The following is a 14,887-nucleotide window of genomic DNA, read 5'->3' on the forward strand; positions in this document are numbered from 1 at the left end:
TGTGATAGCCCGTTGGGGATCTTGGTTTTTCTCATATGAGGAGAACATCTTTTTCTCCCCTGTCATATGGTTTGTGCACCCGCTGTCGAGTATCCAACTTGAGCCCCCGGATGCATAAACCTACAAAACAATTTTAGTTCTTGACTTTAGGTACCCAAACGGTTTTGGGTCCTTTGGCATTAGAAACAAGAACTTTGGGTACCCAAACACAAGTCTTGGAGCCCTTGTGTTTGCCCCCAACAAACTTGCCAACTACCTTGCCGGATTTGTTAGTTAAAACATATGATGCATCAAAAGTTTTAAAAGAAATGTCATGCTCATTTGATGCACTAGGAGTTTTCTTCTTAGGCAACTTAGCACGGGTTGGTTGCCTAGAGCTAGATGTCTCACCCTTATACATAAAAGCATGGTTAGGGCCAGAGTGAGACTTCCTAGAGTGAATTTTCCTAATTTTGCTCTCAGGATAACCGGCAGGGTATAAAATGTAACCCTCGTTATCCTGAGGCATGGGAGCCTTGCCCTTAACAAAATTTGACAATCTTTTAGGAGGGGCACTAAGTTTGACATTGTCTCCCCTTTGGTAGCCAATGCCATCCTTAATGCCAGGGTGTCTCCCATTATAGAGCATACTTCTAGCAAATTTAAACTTTTCATTTTCTAAGTTATGCTCGGCAATTTTTGCATCTAATATTGCTATATGATCATTTTGTTGTTTAATCAAAGTCATGTGATTATGAATAGCATTAATATCAACATCTCTACATCTAGTACAAATGGAAACATGCTCAACACTAGATGTAGAGGGTTTGCATGAATTAAGTTCAACGATCTTAGCACGCAAGATATCATTATTATCTCTAAGATCGGAAATTGTAACATTGCAAACATCTAGTTCTTTAGCCTTAGCAATTAAATTTTCATTTTCTACTCTAAGGCTAGCAAGAGAAATGTTTAATTCTTCAATCTTAGCAAGCAAATCATCATTATCATTTCTAAGATTGGGAATTGAAACATTACAAACATGTGAGTCAACCTTAGCATTTAAACTAGCATTTTCATTTCTAAGGTTGGTAATAGTATCATGGCAAGTACTTAGCTCACTAGATAATTTCTCACATTTTTCTACCTCTAGAGCATAAGCATTTTTAACCTTAACATGCTTTTTATTTTCCTTGATTAGGAAGTCCTCTTGGGAGTTCAAGAGGTCATCCTTTTCATGGATGGCACTAATTAGCTCATTTAGTTTTTTCCTTTTGTTCCATGTTAAGGTTGGCAAAAAGAACGCGCAAGTTATCCTCCTCATTGCTAGCATCATCCTCATCACTAGAGGTTTCATATTTAGTGGAGGGTCTTAATTTTACCTTCTTCCTTTTGCCGTCCTTTTCCATGAGGCACTTGTGGCCGACGTTTGGGAAGAGGAGTCCCTTGGTGACGGCGATGTTGGCGGCGTCCTCGTCGGAGGAGGAGTCGGTGGAGCTCTCGTCGGAGTCCCACTCGCGGCACACGTGGGCATCACCGGCCCTCTTCTTGTGGTACCTCTTCTTTTCTTTCCTCTTTCCCTTCTTGTCGTTATCCCTGTCACTGTCACTTGATAATGGACATTTAGCGATAAAGTGACCGGGCTTACCACACTTGTAGCAAACCTTCTTGGAACGGGATTTGTAATCCTTCCCCTTTCGTTGCTTGAGGATTTGGCGAAAGCTTTTGATGATTAAAGCCATTTCCTCATTGTCGAGCTTGGAGGCATCAATTGGTTGTCTACTCGGTGTAGACTCCTCATTCTTCTCCTCCGTCGCCTTAAATGCCACCGGTTGTGCTTCGGACGTGGAGGGTTCATCAAGCTCGTTGATCTTCTTGGAGCCCTTGATCATACATTCAAAGCTCACAAAATTCCCGATAACTTCCTCGGGGGTCATTTGAGTATATCTAGGATTACCACGAATTAATTGAACTTGAGTGGGGTTAAGGAAAATGAGTGATCTAAGAATAACCTTAACCACCTCATGGTCATCCCACTTCTTGCTCCCGAGGTTGCGCACTTGGTTCACCAAAGTCTTGAGCCGGTTGTACATGTCTTGTGGCTCTTCCCCTTGGCGAAGTCGAAAGCGACCGAGCTCCCCCTCGATCGTTTCCCGCTTGGTGATCTTTGTTAGTTCATCACCCTCGTGTGCGGTCTTGAGGAGGTCCCAAATTTCCTTTGCATTCTTCAACCCTTGCACCTTGTTGTATTCCTCTCTATTTAGAGAGGCCAAGAGTATGGTTGTGGCTTGGGAGTTGAAGTGCTCGATTTGGGCCACCTCGTCCTCATCATAATCCTCATCCCCTACGGATGGTACCTGTGCTCCAAACTCAACAACATTCCATATACTTTTGTGGAGTGAGGTCAGATGAAATTTCATTAAATCACTCCACCTAGCATAATCTTCACCGTCAAAGGTTGGCGGTTTGCCTAATGGAACGGAAAGTAATGGAGTATGTCTAGATGTACGAGGATAGTGTAAGGGGATCTTACTAAACTTCTTACGCTCTTGGCGTTTAGAAGTTACGGAGGGCGCATCGGAGCCGGAGGTCGATGTTGATGAAGTGTCGGTCTCATAGTAGACCACTTTCCTCATCCTCTTGTGCTTGTCCCCACTCCGATGTGGCTTGTGAGAGGAAGATCTCTCCTTCTTCTCTTTGTGGTGAGAAGAAGATTTCTTCTCCTTCCCTTTGTTGGAGGAGCTCTTCTTCTTCTCCTTCCTCTTGGTGCGGGACTCTTCCGATGAAGTGCTCCCGTGGCTTGTAGTGGGCTTTTCGCCGGTCTCCATCTCCTTCTTGGCGTGATCTCCCGACATCACTTCGAGCGGTTAGGCTCTAATGAAGCATCGGGCTCTGATACCAAGTGAAAGTCGCCTAGAGGGGGGGTGAATAGGGCGAAACTGAAATTCTCAAAAATAATCACAACTACAAGCCGGGTTAGCGTTAGAAATATAATCGAGTCCGCGAGAGAGGGTGCAAAACAAATCGCAAGCAAATAATGAAGTGAGACACGCGGATTTGTTTTACCGAGGTTCGGTTCTCTCAAACCTACTCCCCGTTGAGGAGGCCACAAAGGCCGGGTCTCTTTCAACCCTTCCCTCTCTCAAACGGTCCCTTGGACCGAGTGAGCTTCTCTTCTCAAATCACTTGGGAATCAAACTTCTCGCAAGGGCCACCACACGATTGGTGCCTCTTGCCTCAATTACAAGTGAGTGTTTGATCACAAGAAAGAATGCGAAAGAAAAGAAGCGATCCAAGCGCAAGAGCTCAAATGAACACTACAAATCACTCTCTCTAATCACTAATGCTTTGTGTGGAGTTGGGAGAGGATTTGATCTCTTTTGGTGTACTTTGCAATGAATGCTAGCTCTTGTATAGTGGTTGGAAGCTGGAAAACTTGGATGCCATGAATGTGGGGGTGGTTGGGGTATTTATAGCCCCAACCACCAAACTTGACCGTTGGTGGAGGTTGTCTGTTCGATGGCGCACCGGACAGTCCGGTGCACACCGGACATGTCCGGTGCCCCAGCCACGTCACCAGTACCGTTGGAATCTGACCGTTGGAGTTCTGACTTCTGGGCCCGCCTCGATGTCCGGTGGCGCATTGGACATGAACTGTTCAGTGTCCGGTGCGCTGGTATGGGTGCGCCTGCCTTCTGCGCGCGCTGCGCGCGCATTTAATGCGTTGCAGGTAGCCGTTGGTCCGAGGACGCACCGGACAGTCCGGTGCACACCGGACATGTCCGGTGAATTATAGCGGAGCAGCCTTCGTGAAAACCCGAAGCTGGCGAGTTCCAGAGCCGCGTCCCGTTGGAGCACCGGGCACTGTCCGGTGTGCACCGGACAGTCCGGTGAATTATAGCGCGCTGGCTCTGGATTTTCCCAAAGGTGACGAGTTGGAGTCCTCTGGTGCACTGGACACTGTCCGGTGGTGCACCGGACAGTCCGGTGCGCCAGACCAGAGGAGCCTTCGGTTGCTCCTTTGCTCTTTTGTTGAACTCAATACTTGGTCTTTTTATTGGCTAAGTGTGAACCTTTTGCACCTGTATAACTTATATACTAGAACAAACTAGTTAGTCCAAAGATTTGTGTTGGGCAATTCAACCACCAAAATTATATAGGAACTAGGTGTAAGCCTAATTCCCTTTCATCGAGCATGTCGGAAGGGAACCACTCGAGTGGATCTCACGCCCGGTCCCAAACTGACTCATCATAAATAGCTGACCGCATTTTACCACGCCTGGTACTGAGCCACAGTGTAGCGCCGGTCCGCTTCCCACTCATGACCTACGAGCATCTCGGCTCGCATAGCACTCATGACCTATGAGCCTCTCAGATTGCGACACATTAATGGCCCGTGCACCCCTCGACCTACGACGCACTTATGGCCTATCGGACTAGGCCTGAGTACGCAGACCTCCCACAGGGCACTACATGATGGTCTGCGCCGAGCCCTAGGGTACAGAAGCCAGGGGTCACATAACCAAAATGATGATGTCTGGGACCATCACCGTCCCCACGTCATCCGCCACGGTAAATATGAGACATCTAGGTAGCCCCGGCACCACGAGTACGTGTGGCTCCACCCGGGGTAAAACACTTGTTTTACCCTTGTCTTATGGCTCCTTCCCAGGGAAGCCATCGCTGGTCAACCCCTCTCCCAGCCTATAAAAGAGAGAGGCTGGCCTTAGGGCAAGGGAGATGAAAAGGAGAGAGCTCTTGGGGAAACCGAACGCCTCAGACGGACACGAGCCCACAAGGACGAATAGGAGGAGGAGGAGCGTCGTCGAGGACTAGGAGGCCGGAGCCTCACCGAGCCAAGACTTAGCTAGGACTCCACCCAGCAGCTTCTAAGCTCCACTTCCACCCCAATAAATAGACTTGGATAGCCTCTCCTCTCTCTCTCAACCGCTTGTAACCCCTACTATGTGTTTGATCATCAATGTGTCGGTAGGGCAAGCCACCGATGACTGGAAGTAGGAACGTTCTGTCCGAACCAGTATAAACCTTGCGCCCTCCGTGCACACCCTTTAGTGACTAGAACACATACAATAACTTTACTTGTGGGGGCGAGGTACGAAACACCGAAACCTAGTCATTGGGATTTTTTGAGGTTGGGAGTCTCAGATATCCAGGGCTCATAGGGGGGCTCTGGCGGTCAACAGAACTATGTCTAAAAGTGCCCCAAAGTGTTGAGCATTCCGAGGCCCCATGTCCCTTGGGTTTTGGGTCATTCCCCGTGGATGACAGTTGCTATGATAACCTTACAGGTTTGGGGGACCCGAGATCAAGACTCTTGTCATGGTGGGCCCTTACCGTTGCTAGAGCCTAGGTAAGTCCCTAGGGCATGAATCCTTGAGAGCGGGGTCTGGCAATAATTAGGCCCTAGTAACTACTTTGACGGGTTTTTAAAAGGCGTCTTGTCTATGTCTAGAGATATGGCCTTCCTTAGGCCCTAAAAGAATATCATGCCCCTCTATTGACATAGGGTGGCCTGCAGGTGGGCCCAATCTTCTCGCAAGATGCCAGACAAACTCGATTCTCCATGTATGTGGGGCCTATGGGCTTCAATGAATATGAGTGTCCGGAGGTGTTGCGTTAACCAACTTCCCTATAGTGAGCATGAGTACAAGGGTAGGGCAAACCAAACTTAGAAAGAGTGGCCCACCATGGGAGTGCATATTGTTTCCGTTTAGCCATTCCTAGGTATTGCCTCTTAGGGCATGTTTGAAAGCACCCAGTTTTAATAAACTGACTCATAGAAATTGATGTGGTTCCAAACATACTAGTTTATGCGTCAGTTTATATAAATCGGATTCCCATTTTCTTAAAACCTAAGAAGCCACCTTCGCCTAGCTAAAATATAAAAACTAGTTCCTTAAAAATTGTCTTGCTTCCAAACAGAACCTTAATCTTGTGATATGTTTAGTGTGGGGCGCCTCAATCACCACTACCTATGCGTAGAAGCCAAAGCGCGGGTAGTGGCCACATCACATCCTCCATGATTCCACTAACCAGCAGCGAGTAAGAAAAAACATATCAAAAACCTAAAACTAAGGCTATTTTTAATAATTTTACAAGCAACAATTTAAAAAGTATTGATAAAGCAAAGTATAATTAAAATTTGCAGAATAAAAAAGTTTTATGAGTAGAATATTTCTAACATACAAGAGCCATAAAATAGTGAGATAAACGATTGGCCTAACCAAACTAGGATAAAAAGCCAGATATTTAACGCTAGAAAAAACCCTATCATCATTTTCACATGTATAAGTTTTTTTCAGTCAGAATTGGGAAATTGGAAAGTTGGTAACAAATTACAGTTAGTAAATTTCGGTATTTCAAAAACAAAAAAATCTGGAAAAAATATCTCAAAATCGATTTGGAAATGTTAACTTAAATCAGAAAGCACACAATAAATAAGTCAGAACCACATAACTGTTCACATCCATATGCAAATATTAACCATACAAATACACAATATATAGTCTCGATGACACATAATTGATCATATATGTCCGCTCATAACTTTTAACCATACAATACATAAATTTTAAACACACGATACATGGGCTATAGACCCTCGGTCATGAGGTCTAAATCACCTGATATATCTTATATGATATCTAAAAAAGATAAATATCACATATAAATTCTCCTAGTTCACATAAAGAGATGGAACAAACGTGGACGCTGAAATGAAATTATATTATCGGATTTTCTCGGTAAATCCGAAAACGAATAGTAGAGATGTCGACACAATTTGTTGTTCCGTTTTCGAAACATCTCATCACAATTTCATACCATTTTTCGTATATCTTGATAAATCCAGAAATAATAAATTTTGGTAAAGGGATCCGTGAAAATACCAGTTTTTTCCAACCGTTCTCACCTCTATAAGATTCAGGGCATAGCTAATGGGTGGTCTAGATAGGCCGTGACATACACCAGTCCACCCGATCACTAGTCCACCGATATCTAGAAAAAACCCTAACACCATCAGTGTATTTTGTGTTTGGTGTTTAGACAATTTTATATTATATTTGGCCTTAAAAGTTAAATCTATAGTTTCATATACTATAGTTATCTTTATATTCTGAATTATATACCATATAATTTGTGGATTATATTAAATTATTTATAAAAGTTTTATTATAGCAAACTTAATGGAAAAATTCTAGCTAAGTCACTGACGAGCCTTACACGATCCCTTCCAGTTGACAAGTGACTATTATTTTAATGGAAACGAAAAGAAATTGGCAGGCACCCTGGCGAGCCACCTGTCCGCACATGCGCGGCGCGTTGGCGAGGAGCGGTGGGATTTTCGCTCGTGGTTAAAGTTGGAACGTGCAATTTGGAAAGAAGAAAATTGCGACGCCTGAACGAGCACGAATATTTCGTTTCTGAAATGCCGTCTGGATTATGCACTAAGCAAGCGAAAAGACACCAAAGTGCGAAATGCACAATTCTCCGTATATTTTGCCAGAGACTGACAGCGAGAGCACATGTCGGTCGAGTAGCGTCGCCGGAGAAAAAAAAGCACTAGTAAACCAAATGTCCAAAACACGAGGAGCGTCCATCTTCTCCAACTCAACTGACAGTTGTTGGTCACTCGCACCAGCCGCCCAGCCGGAACCGGAAGCGGAAACTGAAGCGAGGGACCCGGGCACCGGCGCCGGCACGATTCACTAGATCGTAGGCGCAGGCGCGGGTCCGTCTGTGACGGACACGGCGGTGGTGGCGAGGAGGAGGAGGACTTGAGGAGCGTTGGGGTGAGCGAGCAAACCAGATGCGCTCGGAATGGGGAAGCCCTTCGATGTGGAGCTCGGCGGCGGCGCGGGAGGCCTCGAGATCGCCGGAGCCGGAGGCGGTGGCCCATGGGGAGGGCGAGTCTTCGGCGCGATCGGGCGGGCGGTTTCGTTCCGGTGCGTCTTCGTGCTCCTGCTCGCGGCAGGGGTGCTCATACCGGTGCTGTTCCTGCTCGTGCCCTCGCGCCAGCAGGGGTACCTCTCAGACGACCACGACGTGCTCGCTGGTAATTTCTCGGACTCTTGTGACTTGTGTTGCGGTAGCCGTTAGTGCGAGGGTTTGGGGATTCGCGGGTTTAGTCGGGGCAGCTCTTAAATTGCGAGTTCGGTTTTAGGTCTAGTGGGGAGGCGGGTGGATGGGATATATCGACAAATTACCGCTGCCAGATCGCGGCATGGGTGCTGGGTTCTTCGATTCCACCTCCGTTGAGCTAAGGTTCGCGCGATTTCCTAGTCAATTTCGTCGTTTCATGCTACGGGTGCGATTGTCAGGGAGTGTGCTTTAGTGTTGCTCCATCCATTCCAAATTGTAAATCATTTTTGGCTTTTTTGATATACATCTAGAAATACATTATGTCTAGATACGTACTAAAAACTATGAATCTAGAAAAGCTAAAACTGACTTACAATTTAGAATGGATGGGTGCTCATCTATGTTGTAGTTTTAAAGTTCTGAATCATGCTGAGACATGGGATCACCTGCTTACCTTTACTTGCATGTTTTGATTCAAAATTGATGTGGGCACTTGGAAATGGCATCGAACTACCTTTTTGGGTAGAAGATGGCTTTTAGAATCCGTAGATCTCAAAATTCCAGAAATTCTCTCTCACCGATGTCTCTGAAGATGTTACACCTGGATGGATGGCTGGATCAACTTAGGAGGTGTTTGTTTGGGATTATAATCTGCCCAGATTATATAATCCAACAAATTTGGGTGTTTGTTTGGGATTATAATCTGCCCAGATTATATAATCCAACAAATTTGTTTGTTGGATTATATAATCTGGGCAGATTATAATCCCAAACAAACACCCCCCTAAGTACATATGATGACCTTCTTTCTGTCTATGCTTGTAGCATGTAACCTATGTGTTTTCATCTGATTTCTGGTGCTGCAGCGTATAGATTTTGACTGTAGTGTTTGTCACCCTAAAAAAGGTCAACTTGCTAGCTCATATGAACTTAAGAAAAAAAAAGATAGAAATTGAGTAGCCTAAAGCTAGTATCAATGAGAAATTTCATGACATAATTTCTAAGGTTGCCATGCCATATAGAATGAAATAAAATCTGGATGAAACTCAAACTCTCACTCTCAATGGAAAATTTCATTCTATGATTTCATAAACATTTAATTTTCATGGCTCATAGAGATTTGGTAATCGAGAGTTTCCTTCTCTCCTTAAAAACATCGACATGTCATAAAAACCACTTATGTGGCAGCTTATTAAATGTAGATGAAACTCACATAAAATTCTTATTGAGACTGGCCTAACATGCTGGCATAGAAAAATGTGTAAGCATAAAGACACGAGTCATAGGAAAGGGTGTGAGCTTAGCTGTTCATGAAGAGATAGCTTATCATTCTTTCTTCTTATTGAATAAAACATCATATGAGCTAGCTTCTTTAACACTATTGGAGCTGCTCTTATATGTGTGAATTTTTGGTACTCCCTCTATGTGTTTTCAGATCCAGATCGCCTGATCGGTTGATCGTTCTGACTGGGCAATCACCCGATTAGTCGTGATTAGGCGACGATCAGGACGATTAGTCACCCCTGATCGACCCTAATCGTCCACCTAGTCGTCCTGCATATTTCCAGGACATATATGTATATATACATATATAACACTATATATAGATATATACTTAGAATAGAGATTATAATATAATTAGCAGGGCAGCAAGCCTGAAATGATCACCATTCACCAACAACATGAGCTCTGAAGTCAAGACAGTAGCTCTGAACTGAAGTCTGAATTCTGAACCGAACAACAACATGATCAAGATTCAAGAGTCAAGACAGGAGCTCTGTAGACTAAATCACTGAACTCTGAACCGAACAACAATGAGAAAAGATTGAGATAGGTACCTTCAGAAGAGGTGCTAATCTCCAGTCCCTGGGTAGCCGCCTGTGAGATAGGAGTGCCCAAGCCTCCAAGGGGGGGGGGGGGGGGGAGAGAGAGAGAGAGAGAGAAGGGTGTCGGAGGGAGAGAGAAGGGTGAAGAAGGGAGAGAAGGGAGCTGCCGGTCCTGGGAAGCAGAAATGTCATCCAGGGTCCAGGTCTCCAGGGAAATGGAAGAGTTAGGGCGGCTAGCCGGCTATATTAATTATGGGTCCAACACGCCTGTTGGACTACCTTGAGTATTATTCCCTGTTGATCGACTGACCGTCCATCAGCCCGATTAATCGCTCCATGTTGCTAACTAGTCCAACGATATGGACGATCAACTCAACTGATCGAATTGAGCCCTCTAATCGTGATTAGTTGGACAATATGAAAACAGAGTCCTCTAGTCATGAAAACATGTGTCACAACCCTTCTTGGGGGAGGGGGCTGCGGATGCTCTTGCTGGTGTGGGCAGGAGAGAGGGCGGTGGCTAGGGCAGGGAGGGGGGGCTTGGCGTAGGGAGACAGGGAGGAGGAGCAAGGAGAGAGGGAGAGGGGCATAGAGGGGAGAGCAATTGCTCTATTGTTGCTTAAGATTAAAATGATTACATGACCCCTATATTTATAGTCCCTATATGACTTTTATCCCAAGCAAATTAAGGAGTCCTTATAGATTTGGAGTCTCCTTTCCTAACAAACCCAACCCTCTTTCCTAAACAAATTGTATCTTATTTCCTAAACAAACTTTATTTTATTTATTCCAAAACCAACTCTTGGTTTTCATCTATTCCAGATTCCCCTGATGGGAAGGAACTGAGGGGGCAACAGGGGTCGTGCCTCCCTGGCCACGTCCAGGGAGAGGCCGCTGCTGGCCAGGGCCCGGTGTTGGGCCTCACTCGGCCAGAGCACCTTAGATTTTAATTTACTTGATTCAACATATGGAGTGGCTGTGGCTTGGTGCCTTCGCTGTTCCACACCGGGCCCAATTTTGAGATTTGCTTAGATATAGATGTTGTATATCTATGGAGAATGGATATTGACAAACATGTTGGTGCTTCAGTTCAACATTGTGATGGCATACATGGCTAGGAGACAGAGGGAGGGTGGGTGGGAGGGCTTACGACCTCAGTCTCAATTCTTGAACCTTTATCACTAGATTCAAGAAACATAAGATATGAATCACATAAATCTGTAGCCCCGAAATTCTAGAGGTTTTAGATGATAGGATAGGATTCCAAATACTTCCAGGAAAATCTAATATTATAATGCATTTAAAGGTTCTTTGTTGAATTATTGATATGTAGTATCTTTATTATGTGTACACAGTTTGGGACACTGAACCCTGACAATCCCTTGTTCAGTGTTCCCACTCTTTACATTTGGGCTGCTTCTGTTTTCAACCTTTGCATCTTACGTTCTTACTACCATAATTCTTTGAATTACTGTTTTAGTACTTTCTGTTTGCTGCCACTGTTATTATAGTTAAGCCAATGTCTTTATAGCCTATTTATGTTATCATCAGCAGAAAACCATACTTAATTTTCATAGGAAGCTCCTTATTTTTGTCATGGAGTATGCATCCTGTTTGTTGCTGAGATGTTATTTACCTCCTACTTCACTGTTTCAGTAGATAATGTAATCAAACATTTCGTTTATCATTTCTAACTTTGCAAAATTATCCCTAGAACTTGTGTGCTGCCTTTTTTTTGTTTAAAAAAAGTGCTATTGTATGTTTTTGTACTTTTAGGGTATTGCCCTTTTCCATAACTGTTCTAGTACTTTCACATGTTGATGAGGCATCATGATATATTTGTTGATAAAGGTCATCTCTGTTTCAGCTGAAATCAAAGTTGGTTTCACTTTGGAAAAGCCAGTGTCATTCCTTACTTCTCACATAGACAAACTAGGGAATGACATATTTGAAGATATTGGTGTACCTAATAGCAAGGTGCCTGATGCCTATTCTCTCTCTTTTTTCCCTCTCTCATTTTTTTTTGCCTGTAGTGTTTGCTGATTAGAATATGTTTTCTGCAGGTTTCCATTGTTTCAATGCACCCCTTGACCTCTAAATACTTTACACATATCGTTTTTGGTGTTCTTCCTTATCCAAAAGATGCTTCAATAAGTTTACCGGCTCTAAGTGTGCTGAGATCATCCTTAATAGAGATGATGCTCCAGCAGGTGAACCTATCCTTAACACCATCACTGTTTGGGCACCCATCTTCTTTCGAGCTATTGAGATTCCCTGGAGGAATTACAGTAATTCCTGCACAGTCTGGTTTTACATGGGTGAACACAGACCCCCTATTCAACTTTATGTTGAACAACTCCATTTATCAGATTTTGGGTAATCTTACAGAGCTCAAGGATCAGCTGAAACTTGGATTGAACTTAAGGTCATACGAGGTATTAATGATTTTGTTTCGTCTGCCGATGTCGTAGAGGCATATTTAAAAGGCTCTGTTGCTCCAATTTGATTCTCACTGTTTGTCATATTTGCAGAAAATATATTTTCAGTTCAGGAATGAGATTGGTTCTTCAGTTGAAGCTCCAGCAACTATTGTGGCATCAGTATTAGATGGAAGCAGCAATCTTTTACCAGATAGATTGAGACAACTAGCTAAGCTAATCAGAGAACCTGATGCGAGGAATCTTGGACTTAATCACTCTGTATTTGGTAAAGTAAAGGGTGTTCAGCTGTCATCGTACCTGCAACACAAAATCTCTGGTTTATCTCCTAGCCCATCTCCGGCTCCATCGCCATCACAATCACCTTCTCCAAGCATGCCGACATCCTTGTCACCTTACCCTGCATCAAGTCTCCCTGGTCCAGCTTTAGCCCCTTCATGGAGCAGACACCCTTGCTTTCCATGTTTTAGGTGTAATCCCTCTCCTGCTGGTAGTTCAACGGTAAAACCTCCTTGCATTGTTAGAGACCCCAGGCTACCTCCATTAATGCATTCACCAAAGCCACCCATTATGCCTTCCCCGCCAAAATACCTCCCTCCAGCAGATCCACCGGTTCCTTCCCATGTAGTTCCTCCTCGCCCCTTACCTAATCCCAATCATTTTCCAAAAGCAGTTTCTAGACCCAATTCTCAAATGATGCCAATACCTTCGCCCTCAAGACCAGTGTCTCAACATTGGAAGGCCCCAAGGAAAAAAGAGAATAGCAGAACTTCGAATTTCTCTCCAATTGCGCCATCTCCATATGGTAAGTTCCCTTGATACTTTATCTCTATAGCATTTTGCCATTTTCTTATTGTTAGAACTCTTATTTGGTGGTGAAGGTTACGGATGGTTTGGAATATTAAATTTATATTGCAGCCATGCCAGTTCTTTAATATTGTTTTGCTTGCATTTATTGCACACTGTGTGGTTCTTTGCTACTGTGCTACTGGCACTACTAACATGTGATCGATCTGCAACCATGGTTTGACATTTAGTTTTATTAGTCCTTTCTCAATGTGACCTTACGTTTGTATTACTCAGATCATATCTTAGTGCTTGTTGGATTCACATTTCTTTTTTTCTCTTAGGACTAGCCTCATTTTTCCAAGGGATTTTCATTTTCTCAAGAAAATTTAGTTTATTTTCCCTTGGGAAAATAGGAATCCCTCGGGAAAATAGGGTTCCCAAACTAGCCCTTATATATGAATCTTCAGGTTGCAAACGCGTTAACAGCGCAGTAGTAAGTCCTTTGGTTGTGAGGTTGCCAACTAGGGTTCAAATCCTGGGTTGCAAACTTGCAAATGCTTAAAGGTCCCTCGCTCTTTAACTGCCTACAGAGATGTACGTGTTGCAGGCACGTCCTAGGCAAGGGCAGCCAGCTTTCGTGGTTTTTTTTTTTACCCTTTCTCGACCCTGCAGTGCGAGGAAATTTCTTCCTCTACAAAGGGGTTGAGTTTTCTTTATGAATCTTCAACTTGCTTTAAGTCCACAATCCTTATGTGGTTTCTTGAGAAGTTTATCGTATTTCTATCTCAATATGCAGCTCTCCTTCACACTTGAAGTTATGCTTGATTGGATGCCTGGGTTGCTTCGAATGTTGGGCATGCGTCATCAGGAAAATCTAGCCAGAAGAGAGGGTTCACTATGGTTGCAGTTCTGCTTCAAGCATGACCATGAGTCGCAATCGTGGGCTATGATGCAAACACCAGGCTTTGTTTATTGGCTAATGTAACTATATGATGAATTCTAAAGCTCTTCAGATCAGGTTAATTGTAGATATAGGTCTATACAATGCTAATTAACCAGGGTATTACGCCACGAAGGTGGCTGCCCTACGCCCTTATCAAATTTTAAGTTCTCACCGAAGGGTTGGGAGCTTATACAGAGGAGAATGTAAGCACTCTATTACTCGGAGTACACGTTCTGCAATATTACTGGTAACGTATTGGCCATAATACAACATACAGCTTCTCTGCAAGATTTCATCTGTTCTATTGTGGTTGAGCGTTTAACCAATACAACATACAGCTTCTCTGCAAGACTTCATCTCTTTGGACATAAAGCAAAGAGAAGACAAGAAAGCACTATTGATTTCATCGCGGTGGAGTAACTTAGAGATGGCAACGGGACTCGATCCCAGATTTCCAGCGACATTAGAAAATAGGGATGCAGAAGTTTCTTCCCCACAAGGATGTAAACAGGGAAAACTTTTTCTCCAACGTGGACGGGAAAGCATTCTTCATTCCGTTTTAGGATCCGTTAAACTTGCACATGACAATGTTTTTGTGTACTGGTTAATGATAAAAGAAACAATGGTTAATGATAAAAGAAACAATTACCTTCTCAAGAGATCACTCGTTGCTTAATTGTACAATGTGTTTATTTTAATGTACGTATACTTTATACTTTATAAAAGTATTTTTTAGATAAATCGGTGCATATAAATATTAACTTTCAAAACTAGGTAACAAAATAGTTATTTGTAGTTAAAATTTTAAAAGT

At 43.6% G+C, this 14,887-nt stretch overlaps 1 protein-coding gene across 2 annotated transcripts; it reads left to right on the forward strand.

Moving 5' to 3' along the window:
• Positions 1-7,494: 7,494 nt before the first annotated feature.
• Positions 7,495-14,642, forward strand: LOC100191957 (uncharacterized). 2 transcript variants are annotated; one of them, XR_561649.4, is made up of 6 exons: positions 7,495-8,053; positions 11,773-11,882; positions 11,969-12,340; positions 12,437-13,148; positions 13,929-14,322; positions 14,414-14,642. XR_561649.4 is itself a non-coding variant. In NM_001137381.1 (5 exons), exons 1-5 carry the CDS (start codon positions 7,819-7,821, stop codon positions 13,943-13,945), a joined length of 1,446 nt encoding a protein of 481 aa, NP_001130853.1. In that variant the 5' UTR covers positions 7,700-7,818; the 3' UTR covers positions 13,946-14,338. The 2 variants fall into 2 exon arrangements, 1 of the variants encoding a protein (NP_001130853.1); NM_001137381.1 differs by lacking the exon at positions 14,414-14,642 and having other exon boundaries at positions 7,700-8,053; positions 13,929-14,338.
• The last annotated feature ends 245 nt before the right edge of the window (positions 14,643-14,887 follow it).

The sequence above is a fragment of the Zea mays genome, chromosome 2, assembly GCF_902167145.1.
Source record: "Zea mays cultivar B73 chromosome 2, Zm-B73-REFERENCE-NAM-5.0, whole genome shotgun sequence".
In the NCBI taxonomy this organism is placed as follows: domain Eukaryota; kingdom Viridiplantae; phylum Streptophyta; class Magnoliopsida; order Poales; family Poaceae; genus Zea; species Zea mays.

Coding starts and splice junctions, on each gene's coding strand:
- LOC100191957 (NM_001137381.1), top strand. CDS start 7,819: ATGGGGAAGCCCTTCGATGTGGAGCTCGGCGGCGGCGCGGGAGGCCTC. Junction 8,054..11,772: donor CGACCACGACGTGCTCGCTG/GTAATTTCTCGG, acceptor TCTCTGTTTCAG/CTGAAATCAAAGTTGGTTTC. Junction 11,883..11,968: donor TTGGTGTACCTAATAGCAAG/GTGCCTGATGCC, acceptor TGTTTTCTGCAG/GTTTCCATTGTTTCAATGCA.